We start from the raw sequence: 25,580 nt of genomic DNA on the forward strand, positions 1-25,580 counted from the left end.
GAATACACTTTAAAAGCAATCAAACACAGTTATGTTTGCCTAATTACAGCGATGGTAGCATGGGGGTATGAAAGAAAGTGGAAGGGATGATGCCTGGGGCAGAGCGGGCAGTAAAGGGTTGAACTGTGTCATTGGTAATGGAGTACTTCATGTCATCATTTGAAGTCTGAGTCTGGGTTGAGGATCGTACTATAGTGCCCCTTAATATTTAATTTGCTATACTATCAAATCTTAATGCAATGCTGCAAATTGGCTACAGAGACTTTAAACTAACACCCACATTTGTTTCAGGGTTGGGCAACATTGAGTTTATTACATCGTAGGCATGTCTTTGGGATATAGCACAACTTCTGCAACTTCTATCCCATTTTGTTTTAAAAGTGCTTTGATAATCTTTCTCAGATTCGTTCTTTCATGCATTTTTATTTGGAATTCAGAACGAGATAATACTTAATAAAAATATGTTGTAAATGTGATTATCGCATGACATGAGTGTATAGAGGCTGCTACCTGGTGTGTAAGAGACTGGTTCTTTAAAAACCATGATTCTCATTTACAGTAAAAGCTCTTTCTGACACCAGAGGAGCAAAGCAATTTTACAATGGAATTAAATTGTACTCAGTGTGCTCAGTGTAAGGCTGTCAGAAGGATGCAAAGAGACTTTATTGAACATTATAATTTACTGAAACTTTATGTAAAATAGTTCTTCCGTAAGCTGTATAATTATATTTCTTGATAGTCTTTGCCCACGTAACTATCTGGGAGTTTTATAGGATAATTTCTGATCTTGTCAGACCATAGAGTCTGGTTAGCAGGTCTCTGAAAAGAGCCCTAATGGCTGGACACATAGAAATTACAAAAATAATTCCTCAGGCTCAAAATAGATTTATTTTTTTATGTTGACAAAATTGTTCAAGAACAGCCCGCTTTGGTCAATAGTTTACATTATAATCCTACTAAAGTCAGTATTTACGTGCAATGACTACCCAGTAAAAGTACCAAATGTTAGAGATTAAAATCACGTTTTAGTCTCGCAGATCTTGTATTCAGAATTGCCTCTCTTTTTTTTTCATTTGGGCTGGACTCTTAGACTCTTCTCTGTAGCCTCTCTGTCTTTACAGCTGAAGGTAAATTGGTATAGCACTCTTTGCCAACCTTGATGTTGGCACTGTAACTTTCCTAAGTCATGCCATGCTTTATTTCATGTGAGTAACCCATGAGTCATCTTTCCGTATTAATTAAAAATAGTGGGGTGCTTTGTATAAGTAGATTTTAAATGATGATATTACACGTTGGCACTACAGTCGAAGTAGCATTCTCGAGCATGTGTTTTCTGGAGGAGATGAGGGAAGGCTGCAGGAGCTACATTAAAACAGCGCTGGAGCCGAACTTCCTGGACAAGAAAAGTTTCTCTAGGAATATTTGTGCAGCTTTCTGGCTGAGGTTGGGGGTGAAAGTAGTTTAATTTTGCTACACAAATGTGATTTTAAAAGAGTATCTTGTAAAATATAGCTCTCTATTAACATACATAACCCTTTTTAATTATGTATCAAAGCAAAGTTTGGAGTTGGAACCATCAGTTTGAAGCACAAGCTTCTGTGACCTCTGATTGGAAGCAGCGTTAGGAGTTTATTTTGTGTATAGATCAACATAGAAGAGCAAGCAACTCCCATTTTTTCAGGCATCTTCTTCATACTTTACAAACAAATAATAAAGAGTCTTTTTAATTTTGCCAGAATCCCTCCACTGCAGTAATCTTCCATCAAACATAATAGAAAGTTGTTAACTCTACAGAATTTTGAAGCAGACAAATCTATATGTATAACAGAATGCTTTTAGAAGGTTAAAAAACAAAAATAGATTTAACTCACTGTTTTTACAAGAATTTCTGCAGAAATCTGTTAAACTGCTGTTGACTGCTGCTGTTTTGATCCATGATAAATACAGCAGGGTTAGAAAAGGTTTTTAATTAAGAGCCTACATGCCCTTCCCAAGTTCAGACCATGTGATTGTGTAAAAAGATGTTTGGGCATGTGAACTATGCTACTGAAATCAGAATAGAAGAAGAAATTATTACAATCTTTCTTCTAGTGATTCCATATAAGTAAACATTTTGTTGGAAGCAACATTCTTGCTGAGTTACATCATTTCATTCATGCTATATAATTTATTTAGTCCATTCTGCTTAATATTACACATAACACTCTGTGGAAAAGCTTTCCATAAAAAGACCCAAGAGGTTGAACTGAGACTAAAGTGAGGTTGGAAAAAATCAGTGTCTGTACAAAAGTTCACTGTAGAGGGTTTTTTTCTGGCTAAGAAAGCCTTTTTCTCCATGGAAACATGATACGGAGCTTTACCAGGAGTCTGCTTACTGCTAGGAGCTGTGTTTGTTCCCTGCTAAGGACACCCTTGGGAGCATAAGGAAGAGAATTCTGATAAATTTGTTTCTTTCATAAAAAGAAATAGTGAATGTAGAAACCTTCAGCAACCCTTCTCCTTTACACTTTCTGGGCATCATAAAGCTGCAGAGTACAGAAAAGGCACTGGAATGTCGGCTCATGCTGGCACATTAATGGCTTGCTCAGGATATGCTCCCAATCAGCTGGGTTTGGCCATTTTATTGTATGCCCCATGTTGTGGTTGCCAGACTAAGCTATTGGGTTTTTTAAGCATCTTCTTTAGAGGTCTACAGATTGTATAGAGTTTACTCAAAGAAATGAAAGAAAAAGATGACCAAGTTATAAAGTAGGTTCCCACCGTTGCCACATTTTCATTTTTTGCCCTGAATCTAATGGTGGTTCTGCCTGTTCCCGACAGAAGCACAAAATCAGCATTATTGAGGATATAAAAATGTGCTGCCCTTTACAAACAGATTGTAATATTTTAAGAGCTCTTCATCTTCACTGTGTGTTTTCATCTTTGAGTATGTTGAGCTCAAAAAAGGGTGGGGGGCAAGGGAGAACAGGACTTAAGGTGAGCTTTGGAGACCGCCTGCTAGCAATAGCCTCTACTTTGTGCATCTGTGTTCAGTAAGTAGGTAACAAAGTTGCGTGACGAGTCGGCTTTCAGTCTTATTGCAGTGCCTTCTCCTTTATGAACCAGAAGTGGACCAAAGCACAGGGTTTTCTTAGTAGCTGCTGGGAAAACATGCCGTGCTTTTCCCTTCTTTGCCCAGTCAACAATATGCTTGGAACTGGTCATTTCCAAAGGAGGTGTTGACATTTCTGTTACAAGTTAAAAAATTGTCATTTGGCATTCATGAAAGAAAAAAGACTTTTTCTCTAGAGAAAGAATAGGGTCAGAGCACAGGATAGGAATGCTATATACCTTAAATGAGTCTATATTTAATGTGACAGCAGGATGACAATGGACAGAATTGGATCAAATTAACCTATGCTATTGTAGCTTTGACTTTTGTGTAATAGTCATTTCAAAGCTTACACTCGATCTTAATAGGCAGCATGATGGAAACGATAGGCTTCCAACTGAGGGAAGGTTTTGGCCCAGTATTGTAATTGTGAATGAAAACCCATCTCCCCTGTTGGGTTTATATCATACTAAAATCATACTGGTATTGTTACGCAGCATGAGGTTGATTGACCTTTAGGCTAGGGGAAGTGTAAGGCTAACAAGTTAAATGCCATTGAAAACAACTATCTAAATCATAAATTCAAAATGACCTGGTTTATGCATCTAAGATTTAAGGAAGAAAATGGGAGAAGTGGGATGAGATCCAGAACTAAACATCTGAAAGAGAGAGACTGAAGTAGTCAACTTCAGTTGATTAAACGTATTCTGATCCTGTTTTTCTCTGGTGTCTTGACCTTACTAAAGTTCACTTAGTATGTAATGGAAAAAACAACTGGTTTGATAGCAAAATACAGGAAATGCCTTCAATCATGGCTGATTACAGTAGCAGCTTTTCTTCTGTTGTTTTCATTTTTTTAGAACGCTCTTTCTATATGCCTGAAACAATGTAGAATAATAATGCTTTGGAGCCCTTTATTTGCTGTGTCCAAGTAGAGCAATTAATTGTCTGGCTTTTTGATGGATATGCATGTTGGGAGTTTTTGCAGTCAGGAGAGTGCCCTATGACATAAGTGAGAAAAATTAAGAGTTATTACAGGGCATAACTTCAAAGCCTAGCAAATTGGGAGGTGTGTGTGTGGCAATTCCACCATGAGTAACAAGATGAATGCAGGTCTTTTTTTAAAATCTGCCTTTGTTTGGCTTTCTCCTACAAAAATGGAAGGTTTACAACTAATTTGAATGAAATCTCTATCTGGAAGCCAGGAAGCAGCTTATACTGACTATACACAAAGGATCAGATTCATCTCACCTAGCTTTAGGAATGCAACTAAAGCTTCCAAGTCAGGATCCTGCTTGTCCTGGAGTGCATTTACAGTCAGTGGAGAAGGGTAGACTTCTTTAGGGACATGTTGAGCCCACATGTTCTGTGAACCATCCGCTCAGAGATATCTGTGGACATTGGCCATGGAGGGAGCCTGGGGCAAACCGTGGTACCTCAATTACACCATAATGTCTGGTGCGATAGATCTGGGTCAGGATCCTGGGAAACACAGGAAAGAAAATTACCATAAAACAGGAGCAAAATGTTTCATAGCTCTACTGACTTTCATATTTATGGTAAATTTTAAAAAGGATGGAGTTGCGGTTGATTACATTATATCCTTTTATTCTGTCTTTCCTATTATCTGTATAAGGCAGTAATATATCCTTGTTGTGGGTTATTAAGAGTTACAAGGCTTCATCGCTGGAATAGCTGAATGAGAACTGCTACAGAAATGCAAGATGCTACCTGGATAGACATGCATTTGTTGGCTGTATGTTTTTCTGTTCTGTGTAAGAAAGGTTCACTCAAAAATAGTGAAGAAAGAATTTCAGTCTTTTCAGTTTGCCACAGAAACTGTATGCCTGAAACCCAAGTACTCTTTTCTTTGTGTTTGCATAATTAGTGTTCCATTGTTGCTCAAATGATAGTAACTTTGTCATCCTACCTACTGAGGTCACTGAGAAAAAAAAAAACATTGCTTTTGATTTCCAAAAATCCCTTTTGAACAGATACAAACTTAATTAGTGTGACTGCCAGTAAGTTTGCTTTCTAAGGTTCTGGTAACATTTTTTTGGAATTGAGTTTTTGAAACTTGATCTGACAAGCTTTTCTAGCTTCACGCCATCCTTTCACTGTCTTTCATCGAGTGGTTTTATGAAATAACTATTTAGTATTGTTTTGTTTAAAAGGATTATAGACATACATAGTAGGCACTTTTAGTTTGCGCTCCACCTAACCTATTGTTATAATATGCAATCTTGGTTTTATGTTATTTGAGATATAAAAATAAGAGCACAAAGCCTTGAACCTCACAGAGCAGAATGCCGCAGCTTGAGTCAGTCCTTGGCTACGCCTGCGGACCTCTATTGTCTTAGTGGGATCACCGAGGTGTCAGTGAGGGACGGGGTTTATCACATTACATATTTAGCAATGACTTAACTCATGGGCTTTGTGGCAGAGGCTGAAACAGTAAATATCATTGGTGGTAGTACAGATTTCCCCCTGTCATTCCCAGCCTGAATGCATGGAGGCAGTTAGGAATTTTTCATCTAAAATCTTCAAGAAAAAAAGTTAGAAAGTGGTGGTTTTAACCAAAGTGAGAAAGAAATTAAAAAAAAAAATCCCTGAGGGAACTGCTAGTAGCCTTAGTGTCGGGGCTGTCTCGGGGGCGGGGGGGGACCAGGCCGCGCAGGCAGCTCCGCCTCAGTTGGGAGCCAGGCGCTGTCCTGAGCATCAGGCCGTCGGCTCGTCACACGCCACTCTCACAAAAAGCTTTCAACAGTCTGTGTTTTCACTCAGCGTGAAGTACAAATGGTTTGTAAAACCTCAAGAAGCCTTACAAAATGAGACAATCGTTTGCTGTCTAGTTTAGCTGCCGTTTTCTGAGGCGGATTGTTTGTCCTGTACAATAGGCCTAACATGAAGCCAGCTCCATTCATGACAGTTCTTACTTCATATAAAAATTGCAGGCCTGTGGGCCATGAGAAGGCAGAGTTGCTACTGGGATTCAACACAAAACCTGTCCAAATCAGGGCTTTGGCGGTAGGCTAAGTCAAGAGGAACAGTTGTACCGCTACATCCCATTCCTGCCTCGCGCTCATGAAAAAACTGTTGCATTCCCAGGTAGGGGTCATGGAAGGATGAGGTTTATAAAGCACTGTGATGTGAATGTAAAAGGCAACCCTCTCTTGGAAAGAAGTAGAGACCACTCCCTTCTGTGCTCAGCCAATTTTTGATAATGTTTTACATAATACATTTAAACTTGTACAAATTTCACTTACATTCACAAATAAAAATGTGGAAATAATAAGAAAGGAAAAACCACACAAAGGAAAGCCGTTAAGTACCATATATTTATTTGTCTGCACATTATTTTAAGGAAACTCAGCATAATAAGATAAGCAGATCAGGCACTGTAATGTCCTAGGCTGCTACCGACAATTGTAAGAAAGTTATGGTCAAAGCCATTAAAAAGCCATATATAGAAATTATTTTATAGAAAATGTTTTTATGCTACCAGAAAAAGTCATTGGTTTCCTTAAGCTACTGGAAATTAATATTAAACCTTTGTTCAATACGTCATTAAGACATCAGTAAATAGTTAGGGCCACATGATGAACACACGGCCGCCTTTGCCATTTCAGGACCTTGCTGACCTGCGAGTTTTCTCAATGGTAATGTTGCTGGAGGAAGTGATGTTATACATCGTGCAAGCCAAACTTTTGCCTTGTAACGACTAGGGTTTACAGAGCCGCAGATAGCAATTGTGTATTTGCCTCCCTCTGATGTCCTTGGTGGGTAGACAGCCAACTGCCTTTTGCTACATCCCTCCTCTTGTCACTGCCATCCCCTTAGTCCACAAGATACTTGTGCAAGTGGCAGGGTGATGGACATTGTGTTATATAAGGAAAGTAAACGTGTGTGTTTTTAAAAGCAAACGTGCCTGACAGAGAGTGTCATTATGGTCACATTAAAAGTTGGCATTTCCCATTAATGTTTACCCTGCTGGCTGAACTATCGCTGTTTTCTTCAATGAAAAGGAGCTATAATACCTGGAATCCAACTCTGGATTCCATTTACTGGAAAGCAAGTCTGTGCTCTTCATTCATCTGCCGCTAGCCATTATACATACTGATTCACATCAGTATAAGGTGGATTCACTTTATTCCAAACTTGGCAGTGCTGAATAGGAGCAGTTTTCAAATCTGCACAGCAGGTTTTTCTGTATATTGCTGAGTACGGCTCAGCTATAGTTTTATAGGGAGGTGACTCTGACCCTCTGCTCTGCTCTGGTGAGACACCACCTGGAGTTCTACATCCAGCTCTGGAGCCCTCAGTGCAGGAAAGACATGGACCTGTTGGAGCAGGTCCAAAGGAGGGCCACAAAAATGATCAGAGGGCTGGAGCACCTATGCTATGAGGACAGGCTGATAGAGTTGGGGTTGTTCAGCCTGGAGAAGAGAAGACTTCGGGGAGACCTTATTGTGGCCTTCCAATACTTAAAGGGGGCTTATAAGAAAGATGGAGACAAACTTTTAGCAGGGCCTGTTGCAATAGGACAAGGGGTAATTGTTTTAAACTGTAAGACAGTGAATTTAGACTAGCTATAAGGAAGGAATCTTTTACAGTGAGTGTGGTGAAAAACTGGCACAGGTTGCCCAGAGAGGTGGTAGATGCCCCATCCCTGGAAACATTCAAGGCCAGGCTGGATGGGGCTCTGAGCAACCTGATCTAGTTGAAGATGTCTCTGCTCTTTGCAGAGGGGTTGGACTAGATGACCTTTAATGGTCCCGTCCAACCCTAACTATTCTGTGATTCTAAGCTGACATCCAATGATGCTGCTATTATTGCATGTTTATGCTCACTAACATCAGGAACTACAGGCTCCTTCTTTCCCATGCAGTTTTTCAAATGGGAAAAATTATGTTATTAGTTTGCTTTTTCTTAGAAGTTGCAGTTTGGATTTTCCTATTTATCTCTGATCTGTTGGGGGGGTTTGGGGGCGAAGCCATGCTGATGTGTTGTGACTGAAATACTTAAAGCAATAAAAGAATACACTAGTAAAGTACAGTCCTGAATATATCTGTCCCATAGTTTATGTATGGAAACTGAGATTAGGTTGGTGAGAGCTAATCACTAAAGAAGCTAACATCAAAACATTAAAATTTTTGACATTGTTTTTGTTGTCTGACCAGTTCCATATACAACTCCATCTTGCTTAGATTATAACTGAGTACATTAATTATCAATATTTTGAGGACACCAATGTGTTTGAAGAACTGAGACAAAGATTTTGGTGAATTTATCAGTCTTCCAGAAAATACCATTTCAGGTGGTATGGTAAAAATGATCCAAGTTTTGTGATATTTACTGCTTGTGATCGAAATTTATTTTGAAAATGCAACATTAACCAAAATTATAGCAAAGAGCAAAGAGTACTGGGTGCAGGACAGACCTGTTGTTGCAGGTGAGCATCTTTGTCTCAAAAGCAATTTGGATACCACTGAGTAAGTTAAAAAGTAATTCTAGGAATGTAAAAGTCTTACCGTAATTAAATAGAAAAAAAAAATTTCATCTTACTTGTTGAAATTGCTAATTGATATAATGAGCATGTTGCCTTCAGTTATGAATTTCAATAACTGTAGTAACTAGAGAATGGTTCCGATGGTTTTCCATGTTGTTGGGGGAAGTTTCTCTTTTACCTTCTGTGGTTTCTTTTGTGAACGGCTTGGCTTGTCTGTTTAAAGCCTGCAGAGAGGATGTGATTTCCCTCCATAGGGGAACAGTGGCAATGGTAATGATTTCAAATACGCTATTGAAAGAGTTTATTGCCGTTGAAAACCACCAAAAAAAAAAGGTTGTTCAGTAGCTACCTATTTTAGACTTGTGTTGCTTTCAGATCTTTCATGTTTGATGTTCTAAGGATGTTTAGTAAGGTACAGTCCTTCACTGACCTTTCACCCTATAAAGAAATATTCTTGCTCCCAGTGTCATTATTTGTAGGTAATAATTATTATGCTTCATTCGGACCTATGCTTTGAAATGTATACACTTTCTAGTTGTGTTGCTCATTCAACAGTTAGAGTAGAAGCAGATGCTGCGGAGATATTTAATTGTAAAGTGATTGCTCAAGCCAGCTTGTGATCATGTTTCTCAGCTACTTGATCTTGTATCTTCAGCTATGGATTTATTTAGTCACTAATGTTTACCATGTTCAAAGACTACTGTTAGTAATGTTTGGCAGGCTTTCCAATTTTGCTGGCAAAACCAATCTTGACTGTTTAATTGCCTTACTTTCAACAGGAAAATTATCTGTTATCTAAATGACACATGTGACATAGGGCCGCGCACACAAGGCAGTTATCTCGCTGGCTACTGCTGAGAGTCAGACTTTAAGAACCCAGTCCTACGAAGTCCTCGTCCACGGAGCGTTTGTGGGAAGCCAGGGCACTCAGTGTCTCATGGCACTGGCGTGCGGAGGAAGGAATGAGCGTTATGGAAGTTTTCTCACAGGTTACCTGCAGTCAGCCCACTATTCTGTTCCGACTTGTACTAACCTCACTGTTATAATCCTGATTCTTTCTTGAGATCCTGCCAATCATTCCAGCTTCTGAGGTGATTGTGATGCTGGACAGTATCCAGAAATAGAAACCGAGGCTTAAATTTCTGTTTAATGCTTTCTGAGAAAAAAAAATATTTAAAAAAAAACCCAAAACCAAAAACAAAAACCGTTTATGCAATTGACTGCTCAAGTCAACTGAACTTACTGTACAAAGTATCTTGGCAAACAGACAAAGGAGAGAAATAGCTTAATGTAGCACTACCGCATTCAAGCAATCTGGGCATTTTCCTGGCTTAACTGGTATAGGTTGTTTGCAGTTGCATGTAATTACTCAGGTTGTAGGAACTCATTTTGTCAGACACAGATGACTTTCTTAGTTCCTACAGAGAGAATGCAAAATGAGAAAAAGAAGAATTTAATAGACTTTTGTCGTTGAGCTATCTGACACTGTATTATTTGGTATGCTCTGGTTTAGAGGTAGACAACTGGCGCTAATACCAGGAACCAACTAAAAGACAGAATGGATCAGGATGGATCGTTCTGTACAGACAATTAATTTACATTCCAGAGCTTGATAGCTGTTTACTTTACTTTTTGAGATGTAGGAGAGCTGGCTGTTTCTTAGAAGAGTTCTGGGGAGATATAAATCTTAAACTAAAACTTAAGGGTTTTTTTCAATGACACTGCTGCTGTGGAAAGGGAAAGACAAGCTTCCTTGGCAGCTCTTTTTATATTATTTTTTCATTTGTTTCCTCATCTCTGTCTGTTTTGTCTTAGTTTTTTTCCTGTGAGGTGTTAAATACCACATTACCTATTCTCTTACATTTATTTAGTTAACTAAGATTTCTTTTTCCAAAGTTGCATAATTAGGGGGTTTTGATGGGTTTTTTTGTTTGGGGTTTTTTGTTTTTTTTTTTTTTAATCTGGAAACTGTAAATTGACAGAATGGTTTTAAATGGTTTTCAGTGCAAGCACTTAAATGGACTATGATAATCTTGTGGGCTAGCTATGAATTTGGCACTTTGGCAGACTCCCAGCTTACCTTTTAACCTCCCATCTGTACTTTAACAGGAGTCATGCTGCTGTTGTTTTAGCCTCTTCCAAAATTATTTTGAAACTGTGGTTCCTTTGTATTTGTGATAATAAAAATCTACTAGTATTAAATGACATTATTGCATGAGTAATTAAGCTGATGTCCTCAGTGCCTCCAGTAGGGTTTTGAAGAGGCTTATGGGCTTCACTCCTTTGTTTTGGCTTGATGAAGGGGTCCCAGATGTTTTTCTTCTGTCAAGTAGGATTATAGTTTTAGTAAATGGTAAGAAAGTATTGATTTGTGCTTTAACAGGTAGGCTTAAAATTTCACTGTCAGTCTTTACAGTTAGTCAGAATTTAGTATTTATACTCTTCGTGTTTCTCTTTTTGCTCAGTTTGTTCATTCTCTTTTTCCACTGTCAAGTTAATTTTTTATTGCTAATTTCTGTGTCTTATACAAATCTTCAAGGTAATAAAGACAATGGTGAGTATCCTGTCCTTCTCCATTATTTGGTGGCTTGCTCTTAGTGCTTTATTACTGTTGAGGTTTCTTTTAGCTTAGGAGTTTCTTGGGTTACTGACTATATCTCCATTAATTCCATGGCTAGCATATGTGTGGCATTAAATGAACCTTAAACAATTTTAGGTCTTAACGGCTCCAGTGTGTCACCTGCCTGCACTGGGAAGTCCTGCCTCTGGGATCAGTGATAAGATAGCATATAAGAGTCTTCTGATGATCACTTACCACTCCAAATTAAGATGGATCCAGTTTTCTTAGCAGCCTCTTGAATTTCATCAGTTCCTATCATAACCATTTGTATTATGACCTTCTTCCTAACAGTCTGTTGTGATGGTGGCTGGAAGTGGTTCCCAGATTACATCAAATATATTCATACTTTGATTTCTTTATCTGAACATCTTGACTTTTTGAAATACAGCTTTCATTCTTACTTAGATGAGGAACATCCAAGATAACACTGCAGTTGGAGGGTTAAAACCTACAGCTACAAGCTTATTTCCTTCTCCCATCTGCGAGAGCTTTATCCTATTCTTGATCACATTCTACTTGATGACGTTACAGTTTTGTCTTAATGCAGGTCTTTTGATTGTAACACTTGTAATTCACTGAAAGAGCAGTTTTGGGAAGGTACATGATTTTTGGAGTGGGGAACTTTATTTTGTTTATTTGACTTCTTTGAGGGGCACAGAGATATCTGTCTGCTCTTGCATGATGTTGGACAATTCTTGCAAATCACTTTCCAGGGATAGGAAGAGGTAGTTATTTGAGGGGTTAAATGGTTGGATGTAGGGGGTTATGTTGTAGCCAGCTGGATCTCAGGTTTTTTAGGAACTCATAAAAAGGATGACCTTAAGGAATGATAAAATTTGTCATGTGCTCCAAGGGGCCTTATGTGGGTGACCAGCTGAGGATCTACAAAAGCAACATAACTGATCTGGAGATAGCAGTCTGGTGTAGGGCGTATCGGTTGCAATGAACATTTCTACAGCCAGTTTATACTTCAGCAACATAAACCATAGCTGATAAAGCTAATTTGTGTGGGAGACAGTGGATTTACGGTTAGTGAGGTAAATCTGACTCTGTTTTGCCATGTCAGACTTCTTGTACATGCACAAACTGTTTTATAACATGTACACAGCACAGCTGATCTCTGCATGCACAGTACGTCATCCAGTGCTTCCAAGAAGTGTCTGATTTACTGTACAGATGTACAATGATTATGCAGATCTTGACTAGAAAGTCCACTGTGTCCCAGAAATATCTGATTTTTATGCTGTCCTGTGTACATGCTTGAGAAATGTATGTTAGATACAGGTGGGCCAACACATTTGAAAATTTTGAACAAGTGTCAAAAGAAAGGGGAAAAAAAAAAGAATAAAATCTACATACTGAAATTGGGGTGATAGGGAGAAGAGAACATTTCTGGGGAAATCCCAGCATGCTGTAGCCTCGGACATGTCCGTACAAACTCTTAACATAACGCAGCCTCGGAAGGGTTGTTCAATCATTTAGTGTGTGTGTGAATGCTTCCACCATGTTACGGTGCCTGGCGTTCTAAGGTCTGTGAGCTGATAGGGAGATGTTTCTCTGAAAAAAATCCTCAGGATAAGGTCAAGGCTTTTCATCCCTCACTCAGGTGGAATTTGTTGGCATAAAGGATTTTTGCAACAAAACCTGTATATTTTCATAGGTTTTTAAGGTGAAATTTGTTTACAGAGGCTGGCATGTGATTTTATTCCACTATCCAAAATTAGAACTTGCCTACACACACTTTTTTTCCTTATGAATTCCACCTCTGGAAATTTTCTCTAATTCTTCTAGGAAAAAAGTGCTGATCAGAAAGTGTCCACACAGAGTCACCTAAGGACACGTGTTCTGCTTTTGTTTCTCATCTCTGTATGCGTTCCTACATAAAATGCCTTCATTTATTGCTGTGTATTTTTAATACACAGCAGAGGTACCTAGAGCCTAGACAGAAGTATACAAATAAAATGGTCCATGCAACGTAAGTGGGTTTTTTTGCCTATATTTTATGTTTGGTTTATTATTTATACATGATAAAATGTTTTTAATTGTGAGGCTTTATTCATGCAAGTCAGGGTTCTTTTATGCATTGACTTTCCAGATCCTTTTATGGTTTAGTCTAAGGCAAGCAGCAGGTAAGTTAAATGGTACCTAGAATCCATTGTGTTGGAACATGCGATAACCATCAGTGGTATATTTAGAAAATGTGCAGAGGGCAAGACAGGAAAGGTGGATATCCCTTTCTCAACCTGTTTTTGACCTCACCCAATTTAATAACCAAAGGATTGTGTAGTTTTGACACAAAGACATTTGTACAACAAGGGATCAGAGACAGCTGCTGAGATGCGTTGTTTAACAAAGAATGCAAAATATCCCTGTGAGATTATTTTTGAGCAGGTTTGAAACGCAGAAAATAATGCTCCCAAAGATGAGAGCATTGGGTTTTATCCCTCTCATTGCGATTTTGAATTGCTAATATACATTCAGAATCCAATTCAAATAATCCAAGTTTGAAAGTACCTATTAATTCAAGCCATATGATAGAGTATGGGTAAATTGATACTCCTTACTTTGTGCTAATGCAAAAATGGGGAGCGGTTTCATTAGTCATTGTTGGCCTATATTTCACATAAATAGAATGTTATATTTGTAGCAAACAAGACTGAGATCTTTTCCAAACATTTCTGATTCTGTCTTGAATACAGCTGCGCTTTCATGCAGCTAAAGAGAGAGTAAAGGCCTGGTCTTGCAAAATGCTTGGCATTGCCTGCTTCCTTATTGCCTTTAACCAGGTTTATTTAGTGACTGCTACCAGCTCTTCAGGTATATGTGTGAAGGACAGTTCCTCAGTGGTGTTTGTGAAACCATCTGTTTACCATATTCTGTAGTTTATGACGAAATTCCAGAGCATATGATCAAAATTTGAGAGCTGATTTGATTTTGGGCCTTTTTGTTTCAGGGACCTGAAACTGGACAATATTCTTCTGGATGCAGAAGGCCACTGTAAACTGGCTGACTTTGGCATGTGCAAAGAAGGGATTCTGAATGGAGTGACCACCACAACCTTTTGTGGCACACCTGACTATATAGCTCCAGAGGTATTTTTTTGAACTGCACTAAGAATACAGATACTTATCATTTATCAAACTGTTACATGTGTAATTTTAGACACTTTCTACACGTAGATGAAAAAAATAGCAGATGCAGACTAGACTGTGACTCGGTTTTTCCTGGGTAATCTTGCAGAAGTTGCTTACTCTGCTGCTCACAAGCAGTATTTCATGTTGATAGGAGTGGCAAAGCATGGGTTTGTTCTCTGAACTCAACCTTATTTTTCTCCATATGCTCATTTCTGACTCAGCATCCTTGTGAAGGTGCTTTCTAGCCTTTAAGGTGCTAGATGCAACTAAGTACTGCCAGCACTGGTTTTTAGTACTTATAAAAACTTGCTTAATTTTTCATGAGACTTAGAAGGGGATGTTCATACGGAAGAGACCATACGTTTGGTGTCATTTTGCCTATGGTATTTGTGGGAATATAATTTTTTTCCTTTCTTTAAAGTATCTGTGAGTGAAAGATACTATGTTTGTGTACTTTTCATCATATGGATGAACAGAAAGTATAGACTTGAACAGAAAAGTAGGAACTTTTCCCATGGATGTTGCATATCAGTTGGCAACATCCAAAGTCATTTCAAGGCATTCATTGAATAAAAGAAATGACTGAGAATCCTAAATTTTAATATCCTGAGATGCATTTCCAAGTGCCTAAAATGAACCAATATTGTACAGTTAATCTGCTAGGCAGACTTTGTCTGCTCTATTTAGTTAGTAGCCTGTGCGTCTTTCTGCTGAAGTTTCAGTGTGCTCATTTAAGGTATTCTTTTCTGATTCGGTATACTAATTGACTCCTTTGGAAAATTCTTTGAGAATTAATACTGAAAACAAAGCAATAATAAAATCCCAGGAACTTATACATGAAATCTTGATCTCACTGAAGTCAGTAACTCAGGCTTCCGTTTTGTCATCGTAATTGCACAAGTTTATCTCCTGCTTCTATTTCTCTTGCATCATGGTGGTATGTTTCAATTTCCTTTTTTTTAGTAATATGTGAGTTCCAAAGAGTGCCCAGAACACTTGAAAAGTACACTTTTGAAGAGTATCATTTTCTGTAATTAATGGCTATAAAATGTAATATCCATTCAGCTAAGAATCCAGTTGGGATCCAGACCTCTGTATTCAAATGTTAAACTAATTTCTGGTTTTGCGTTAAGACTGAATTTGGTTTTATATTGGCTGTGATTCCCAAATACAGCACTAAGTTCACCTGGTTCACCACAAGGCTTCTGACTGTAACAGTGGTGGTGTTTAAGGAGGTGGTGGAGTTGTTGCCGTTCCAACTCATTTTAGGGCAGTCAGCTTCACCTTAACCAGTCATCCACTTTATTTTCCCCAGTTCCTTGTCATGCTGAAACATTGCAGCCAAACTACAAGCTTCAGTGGAGAGGAGCCAAGAATTAAACTTGTTCTCCGTATAGCACTAGTTCTGTAACACCCAGTACAATACAATAAAACTCCCATCATGCTGACCTACTACTCACCACTAAAGGTATTTGCTACAAGGTTGAACTTTTGTCACCTGAAAAGTTGTAGCCAGTTTTCCTGAAAGCAGAGGCAATTAAAGCGAGTCCTACAGCCACGTATTGTACAGTGTTTTAATGCTGTAAAGAGAACTTGAACAAAAATGCTTTTGGCTTCCTTCAGCCCTACCTAAAGGACGAGAATAAATCTCTCAGATGACTGCAGCATTACAGGCTGGTTCAGTTTGTTTTGTTCAAGATAGAGGCAAGGAAATGTTTCACATTTTCCACCAATCTGTTTTGTATATGTGATCTTTTTTCCCCTATAGCATGACCTGCTTTAAACAGTTTGGAAGGATATACAGCTCTCTTGCTTACAAGCATACTCTTTTACTCAGGGGACTGATAAACTCAGCCAGTACTTGTGAGAATAACTACGCAGTGACACTTAGCTGTGTTTAGCTGTGTTAGTGCAAATTGCATGGGTAAGAAACCAAACCATGACTGCTGTTACCGAAATCAGTGTGGGATTTAGTCCTGCTCAGGCACTGGGGGAAAGAAGGGGTGTATCATGTTGAAACAACAAATGTGCAGCCGAGAGTCTGGTCTAACTTGTCTATTCAATCCAATCTCTTTTTCTATACTAGATCCTCCAGGAGTTAGAATACGGCCCATCAGTAGACTGGTGGGCTCTGGGTGTTCTCATGTACGAAATGATGGCTGGGCAACCCCCTTTTGAAGCTGACAATGAAGATGATCTTTTTGAATCCATTCTTCACGATGATGTCTTGTATCCAGTTTGGCTCAGTAAAGAAGCTGTCAGCATTTTAAAAGCAGTGAGTCTTCCATTACTTGCTTTCCTCCTCCTCTTCGTGTTTTTTTGGGCCATTGGTTTGGGTTTGTTTTTTTCCTTGATTAAAATTGAATTTGCTGAAAGTTGTTGAGAGCAGTCACCGCTGGGAGTTCAAGCACAGTTCACAGTGCCACTGTTAGGATAATGGGGCCTGGGATAAATTACACTGCTTGTGGGAAAGGAACAGAATGTTTGTATTCCACGCAGTTGTACACTGTATAAATCTGTGTACTGCAGATTCATGTTTCAGGGAAAACCCAACCAACTAGAACTGCGCTATCACTTTGACACTTTATATGCTGCATGTTCACTGGAGTGGGGGAAGCACTACATAGTTAAAGGAACACTGTTTTTATTTAATGCACTTACAAAATTTCCTGTCCCTCTGCATTTCTTCTCCTATCGTCAAGATGGGTTAAAAGCCGCTTATTTACATGCTCTATGTTATAATTCACATAACACTTTGATAAGCAGCCTTGCTCTAATGTAATTGTTTCTGCCCTGGTGGGTGTGTTTCAATACGAGTAATGACTTGACAGAAATGTGTGTCACCAAATGCCACAAATTTTCTAATCGGTCAAAATGTGCCACTGAGCAACTTCAGTTTTTAGATTACCTTTCTAAAGTCAGGTTTACTTCATTAACCTGACATTGACATAAATTCTTTCTTCTGTACTAGTACCATCCTAAAATAAAAAGCAAAACACAACAGAAGCTGTATGCCAACCCACACATTTTGAAAACCTGAGGAGGATTTCTGGCTTAAAAAAAAAACAACTTGTTTTTTATTCCAGTTTTCCACCTTTGAAAGTGGAAAATTTCTACTTTTCCACTTCTGTTTTTCTTTCAGCATCTGGAATAAGGGAGACTTTCAATTAAAAGGGCAGCGGGTAGTGTAAGGTCCTGCAGACATCTTCATACCCAGTTACATTTTGAAATTATACGTAAAACTTGAACAAATTCTGATTTTAACACCAGTGGACAGGTAACACATTCTGCAGAAATGCTCATCTTGATCTTTTAACAAAAATACCTTCAGGCTCATTCTAGCTGAGTGAGAGAGATGCTCTAGCAGATGATTCAAAGCAGAAGTCGAAGTTAACCTCTCTCAATTGTTTGCTGAAGTCTCTTTTGCTCCATTCACTGCAGTGAGAACATGGAGGGTTTATTAAAGCTGACCTTTATACATATGCTCCATTCTCCCCCTAGGTAGCTCTCTGACGACTTTTTATTAGCTGACATGATACTTTCACGCATCCGTTTTTGTTTCCAAACCCTTCAGTTATTTTCATTTCAGCAGTTAAAACATATGGACTTGAGCTGCAGAATTCAAGCTGATATCCAGGCATCAGGGGTTATTTTGGCGTGTTGTAGAGAAAGGGTTGTTGTCAATGTTCATATCTGCATCTGAATTTCACTAAAGTCCAGGAGATTTTCTGTAGTGTTTTGGTTTCACAGTCTGTAAGATCTGTTCCTTTGCCATGCACAGGGTCCTTCTGTGAATCTATATTAACTGACCTTTCTGTTACTCTGAATCATGGAAACATTTGTTGGAGGGGAAAAGTTAACTGATAACCCTTGGTGAAGTGTGTAGCACGAGAGCCGTTGTAACTATTAGGAGAAGGTGTTTGTTTTACAGAGGAAAGGGAGAAACAGATTTGACAGTCAGAGCCTTACGGTGTTATCTCATTGGTCATGCAAGTAGTGAGATATCTCTTAATGTTATACATGTCATTCATTAACTACACACAAATGCAGACACAGAATTAGGCTGCAGTTGTAAGCTATGTATTTTTGGGAATATAAGTGCAAGGGTGTTAAACCCTCTAATTTCTTTTAAAGCTGGTTTTGTGATAAATTTTCATGAGGCTGTTTTCCTGGATCTGCATTTTGATAGTAGGCATGGTGGTTTGTATTTTGCTGTAGTTGTAGCTTTTTTTTTTTTTTACATCATTCTGTCTTTCTGTCTAAACTTAATCCTTAATGTCATTATAGACCTTAAAAAGAGAGTTGCATCCATTAAATAGATTGCATTATAATAATAGGTTATTCCTCATTGGGCAAGATGTCTTCATTGGCATAAATTGATATAATTTAATAGAGCTGTACCAGTTTACACTGTAAAAAGAAAACATTTGCTTACATTTAGCAACCTGCTGCCTGTGCAGCTATGGTGTGAAACATGTTTGAATCTTGTTCATATTCTGTTAAATGAAGAACAGGAAAAACAGAGGAAAGAAAGAGGCGTCTATGTATTTTACTGCTGAATGGTAGCAAGGGATTAACTTTGGAACACTTTGTTTCCTCACATTGTGCTTTGAGACATGGGTTTTATTCTTTAGAAACTGTGTATTTTTACACTCCTCCAAACACCATGTAAGGAAAGTTTAATAAGGAGACATTCTCTTGTGTTAACTAACAAAGTTTTCTTATTTTCTGAAGAAACAGTTTTTCCTGTTATTTCCAACAAAACACTAAGGAGGATAATTTTACAGCTCAGTATGACAAGGCAGCATGTTGCTTATCCCGTGAAATCTCACAGATCTTATTAGTTCTGTTTCTATGAATTGACAGGAATTGCTATTTAAAATTCTTTCCTGTCTGGTAAGGAAAACAATTCTTCATTGAAATTAGCTCTGTGCTTCTTTGCAAGCAGTGGAGAGGGGTTGTGTCTACAATGTGTGTTCCCTGTGTACCCAGATGACAGAAATCTCTGGGTACAGAAGAAGAACTGTTTTTAAGCTGTGCCATTTTTCTGAAGAAGCAAAATTTTGGGAGCCTGATGATCCTTGATTTGGACCCCAAGTTGCATGGCTATCTCAGAAACCTTTTGCCCTGTTGTCATTTAAGTCAGTAGGAACTCTGATCTTAAAAGCCTTCTGTTTTCATAAAAGGAGGCTCCTGCCTTAATATGGGAAAATAAAAAGGCAACACTTAACGGCTGTGGCTGTCAGCTCCATTGGCGACCATCTCATCAACGCAGTACAGTTAACAGCTGTCTCTGCCCTGACAGTTGTATCATTGTTGATGATGTTGATAAACAGGGAATAAATGTCAGCTTGTGCTTCAGAAATAGAAGGCGAAAAAATCAATATTTATTGCAGGGGATGAAATTTATAGAATTAAATGTCCACTTCAGAATTTTGAGATTATTTCATCATCTTTGTATATGATATTTTTCTTTGTTTAAGTATTCTTTCTTAAAATTTGTTCTCTCTCATCATCCATTTCCAAGTTTCCTGAAGTTTGTGAAGTACAGTACTAAACTACTATCTAGGCATATTTTCATGTTCTGAGCTTCTTAAAAATGACATGTTCTGATGTTTTCCCTGCCTCTGGCTTAAAACAAAGATAGAGCATGGCAGATACTAGGATCAGATTTTACTTCTTTGATACCTGGATTATACAGTACAAAAAGCGTATCCTGTACTTGCCATATTCTGTTTCTGCAAAATGTGTGGCTGCTGGTTCCTGGCCTGTTCGCTCCAGTCCTGGAGGTGAAATAAAGCAGAGGGATGCAGGAATGCGTTTTGTTGTTTTCCAAGAGACCTCACCAAAGCACAGTAATCCTTTGAAAACCTTTGTTTCTCCTGCCCATAGGAAATATGGCCTGTAGTTTAGATATGACTTGTCCACTTGCAAAAGAACTTGAGGAACAGTTGAACACAAGACCAAAGAGAGGGATCGTCTTTGGAGTGGCGCATATATGTCAGAAACCACAGAGAGAATTGCCTCGCTGATCTATGTTAAATCTTTAAAATGATAGCAATGGTATTCTCCTGTGGATGGTTAGTCTAGCTATCTAAAACTATCTTAAGGGCTTCAGTAGTTACTTATCTAATAACTGGAGTCCTAAAGCAAGGGTATGCATTATAGTGATTTATTTTTTGTAAGGTTTTTTTCTCTGCAGATGTATAGTATAATGTGGTACCTAGGTTAAAAAGGCACTGAACAATTACCGCATTTTGTTTCATTTGTACACTTCTTTTTAAATATAAAAAATGTTATAATAATGGCTGAATATGAACTTACAGCAATGCTTGGGATAATTCTATAATATGAATGTGTGTGTGTGTGTGTATAAGAACAACACTCGTTGCTACTTGATTTGGTGTCCACATGCATTAGGAAATAAGTAGAGCAATTGCTAATAAAAGAAGGAAGAAATAACAGAGCAAAATCAGGAAAAATATTATCAGCTGCCATCATTTGATATCATTGTCTTACACCAATTCTACAGCTTTTTGCTGAAAGGAATAGTAAGAGTTTAAAAGTGAGAACTTTAGAAATTACCACACCAGAGGAGACCAGTTAGTTCCAGTTGCTGCCACTAAGGGTGTACTAAAAATGAAAGGGAAGGTGCAAGTTATGTCATGGAGTTTCTCAAGGGAAGCTTTTTTGATGGTACTGATCACTCCATATATTTCCTGAAACATATGGACAGAACATTTATAATTCACACAGCTGCAGGTGCTGTTCTTACTTGTATTAGAATAAAATCCTAGAAATGAGTAAGGGCTTTTCCTCTGTCTGTTTGAATGGAGTGTATGATTATGCAACCTTTGTACCTAAAGAAAATAAACAACAGTAAGCATAATATGTAGCCCCTATCCCACAAATTAATAAGATAAATAAGAGCTATAAGATAAAATAAGAGCTATCCTGACCATCTATTTGGAAGTGTCTCTGGAGGGTTTAATATTTTCTTTCTTTCTTTTAGTATTTTTGGCCAAAGCAGGAACTAGAAATGCTGGAAGAGAATCTGTACCTGTAGCACTCCCAGCCCAATGAAATTAGGATGTCTCAGCAATCAGTTGAAAGAGCTTCCTGCAGGAAAACTTGTACTTCAAAGTCTGAATCTTCTAGTTTGGCTGGAACCTCTGAAAATTGGAAGGGCATCCTTGTTGCTCTTACAGAAAAACTAACCTTCTGAAAGGGGATTGTCTCTAAAAATTCAGCATTAGGAATTAGAATGTGTAATTGAACTGCAAATGATTTCCAGCCATTGCCATTCATGTTTTAACTTTTTCCTTCTCTTCCTCCCCCACCCTGTAGTTCATGACAAAAAACCCAAATAAGCGACTTGGCTGTGTGGCGTCACAAAACGGGGAGGACGCAATTAAGCAGCATCCGTTTTTCAAGGAAATTGACTGGGTTCTTCTAGAACAAAGGAAAATCAAGCCACCCTTCAAACCCCGGATTGTAAGTAGCAATTTGCGTAACATTCAGAGGAAACTTCGTTTGACAATTCTAGTTGTTGGCTTTTCTAAGACATGAGATTACTTGATGCAACATTTGAGGGTTGAAATAGTAACATAAAAACCACGTTGAGAAGACAGCATTGTCATTGTTTCTGTGAAGGTAAGTGTCAGGAATAGATTTAATGCACAAGAAGACATTCATGTTCAGTCACATAAACCATGAGAAGGTTCAAGGCCCTGTTTTAATTATTTTCCTGTGCTCCTAAAGATACCTTGATCAGAAGAGATTATTTCAGTTGGTTATATACTGTCTGTACTTTCTGTGTGAACTCTGCTACAGTCCTGCATTGCTGATGGCCACTGGATTTTGTAGTGAAAGACAGAGGAAAAGATTTCTGATTAATAATATTTTAACTGAAGTTACTTGAAAAAACAGCTTCCTGGGGGGAAGAAATATTAAACTGATGTACTTACATTTTCCTAGGTAATAGTGTTCTATTTTGAAGTAACAAAAACATGTAGCTGCCCCACATGCAAAAACTACAAAAGCCAAGCAAAAATACTTTACTTATTCTTGTCTTCCTCTGGATGAAAATATTTACAGTTCACGAAATGTCAGCTTTTCAGCTGAGAATGTGTGCAGTAAATTTTGTACTTGAGCAGTACAGGAGAAGTGATAAGTCCTTTGAGATTGATTTGCATCTTTTGACTTAGCACATTCCTAATTGAAATGTTTTGATTTGCCTGTAAATACGATCAAGGTACTTGTCTGTTTCTTTCTTCAGGTAGTTTACAAAGGTATTTTTAAAATAAACAAAGAAAACCCCTAACTTTGGACTCAACACTGAATCTAACTATTTAGAGGTTAAAAAGTCCTCTCTGACATTGCAGAATTGCTGTCATTCACATTTAATGCATTTATTTTTAGTCCAGTGAGATGCATTTCCCCAAGTTCCTTGTGTAGGTGGTGAAAGTGGGGCTGCCTGTCCAGAACAGGAGCCTGAGAGGTAGCTCCTCTGACTCCACGCTTGGAGAAGTCTCTCTCTCTCTCTCTCTCTGTAGCTATGCAGAAAGAGCCTAAAGGGACTGAGAACTGTAAGTGGAAGTTAGTCCTTGTGAATGTCTTTCTGGAGTAATAGTAAGATATAGCGTTATCACATGGGGAAGTTTTTCTTAATGTATTTCTACAGGCAGAGGGATGCCTGAGCCAGCCCCTCTCCTGCAAAGGGTCCAGCCAGCTGGGCATGCCGGCTCCCTTCCCCTGCTGCCCAGCTCTGCTCCGGGGGCGTGGCCAGGTTGCACCTAGTGCCTGAGCTGCCTTACAAATCTCTGCACTGATGTAGGAAGTGTAAACACAAATTTACCCTATTAGTATCTATCTGAAGCCTATTTAATACTGTAACTAGCAGCTTTCCAGTCAGGTTCCACAGCCCTCAGATAGTTGCAGACAGCCTTAGTTGGTGTTTTGCTGAGTTGCGTGCATGTAGTTCTTTTCCTGTTTTAACTAGACTTCGGCCTTTCATCTCACAGTAATTTTTGTTGCTTTGCTCCAGTATTCATCAACGTTTTGGTAATACAGTTATCAAATCAGGATGTGCGATTCCAAAATAATTTTCACTTCATGCCTGCATCTAGTAAGTCCCAGATTCCTAACATCTAGTCTGTTTGTTGGCAGTTTTCCTTTCATGATCAAGATGCACAATCCCTTTGACAATAGGTATTTTTACAAGGCCTTTATTATTTTTGTAAGTAGTCCTGTTTTGGCGGTTCTTCTTAAAAGTCAGGAGAGATTTAGTATGTCAGACATTTTTATTCATTGCTGATATAAATATCTTCTGCCTTCTCAGTGCAGCTTCTTTCTCTTCCTGGTAATTATTTCACTGCTGTTATATTGTAAAGCCATTCCTATTTTATTCATTCCTGTTGTTTTGTTCCTTTTCTCCTTTTCAGCTTCCTTTAATGGTATTTTAGTTGGGTATTTCAGTTTTAGTAGTGATTTCAGATTATGTCAGAGTAGTTCTTTGTATAATTTTCAAGACAGCTGCTTGCTCTTTAATAATTGTTAGGGTGATTTTATACATCTTTATTTATACTTTTTCTCATTTTTCTTCAGGCTGCCTCTATAATGTTGGATTTTCATACTACTTCTTTCCATATAGTATATGCCAACTTTATTCTCCCAAATTTGATTCCTGCTGTCTAGTAGTTCTGTATGCTTGGTTTTTTCTGAACTCTTTTTTTTTTTTTATGGTGGTGAATTCAGGTAATATGTAGTCTTTGTTACAGGCATCCCTATTATTTTCATGTTTTCAGTCTGCTCTCTCCAAGATATCTTCCCCAGTGACCTGGTCCTTTCAACTTTTACTAATAACTTTTCTACATTTAGAAAGGGTATGCCTTATATATTGTCGTGGTTTGGGCTGGACCGGCCACTTAATGAATGACAGATGCTCTCTTTAACCTCTTTCCCCTTCAGACCAGGACGTATATTTGCACTATGTTTATGATCCATCAGCTGTTTTGTACTAGCTGTATAAATTTTGCGATTGTTTGGGTTTTGTTGTTGTGTAGAAATTTTTGAGCAAGATCATACTGAAATTTTTACTTGTCCTCTTAAAATTGAACACTTTATTAGTTGGAAAGTAAAGTGTGAGATGTATCTAGGCTGCAGAGAAAGATCACACAAATAAAATATAATTATTAGTTATGCAATTTCAGAAAAGGCAGTAGATTTTAAATGCTGAAAAGGTGATTTTTGATACTTGCCAAGCTAGGAGAGATTTCGCTCACTTTGAAAAATACATGAGAGAGGGAACACTAATGAAATTAATTCTACTTTAAAATCTAGATAGAGAGTTCCTCTCTAAATTCAGTTGTGGGTGTAGCACTGAGATTCATTGATGCAGATTAACAGGTGTAACTGTTCCATAGCTATGGAATAACTATGGAAAAAACATAATTAATGTCTGTGTTTGGAATGTCTTCTGGTTTTTAACATCTCTCAGTATCGATAAAGGGTTGTTGATTATTTAAAAGTGACTTGTAATGTTGAAAAGGGATTAAAGAAATATATTTTTAATCTTATGTTCAGGAGAGCCTAGATCTGTGAAAATAGCTTTGAAAAGAGAGGCCAGATTAGTAGTCAGAAAATAGACATTCTTGCATGTGATATGTGAGTGTACATATGTATAGGGAAAGAAGCTTACAATGCATATATATAGTCATTTGTGCATTCAAATTGAGTTTTGCATGCACATACAAAATTTGGCTCATGCAAGAATGCATATATTTACACAGGTATTCATCTATTTTCTGACCAACCGTTAAGATGACTAAGGGGGGAAATTTTATAATTACTATATCATACATACTTTCAAAAAAACCCAAAACACAGGGTCTATTCGAGTGAGCTCTGGGCAATATGACATTAAACAAGTAACGTCATTAGGGAAAATGGTGAAACACTGAGGTCCCATCAGACATTGGAATAATCTGCCAAGGGAGGTCACGGAGGTGCTAGCATGGAAACAAACCTTGTTTCAGTTCTGCCTCACTACTCCGCTGATCCCAAAACCATGAGTGCCTTGACTAGCACAGCTGTCTTACTTTTATGTTACCTTTTATCCTTTCTCTGCCATAATAGATTTTTCTGAGGAGCTTATTATATGGTACTGTAAGGCCTGTGCTTCTCCATAGTTCAGGTATGTCTCTTCAGCTCTGCCAGCCTTAAGTC

At 38.2% G+C, this 25,580-nt stretch overlaps 1 protein-coding gene across 2 annotated transcripts in view; it reads left to right on the forward strand.

Moving 5' to 3' along the window:
* The window catches only part of LOC134512836 (protein kinase C epsilon type), a 115,367-nt gene that overhangs the window by 70,780 nt on the left and 19,007 nt on the right, over positions 1 to 25,580 (forward strand). For both annotated transcript variants that reach the window (XM_063328632.1, XM_063328634.1), the window contains exons 10-12: positions 14,174 to 14,312; positions 16,441 to 16,629; positions 21,702 to 21,848. In XM_063328632.1, coding sequence (XP_063184702.1) covers positions 14,174 to 14,312; positions 16,441 to 16,629; positions 21,702 to 21,848 — 475 coding nt within the window. The remainder of the gene's footprint in view (positions 1 to 14,173; positions 14,313 to 16,440; positions 16,630 to 21,701; positions 21,849 to 25,580) is intronic.

This window comes from Chroicocephalus ridibundus, chromosome 3, assembly GCF_963924245.1.
Source record: "Chroicocephalus ridibundus chromosome 3, bChrRid1.1, whole genome shotgun sequence".
Classification (NCBI taxonomy): Eukaryota; Metazoa; Chordata; class Aves; order Charadriiformes; family Laridae; genus Chroicocephalus; species Chroicocephalus ridibundus.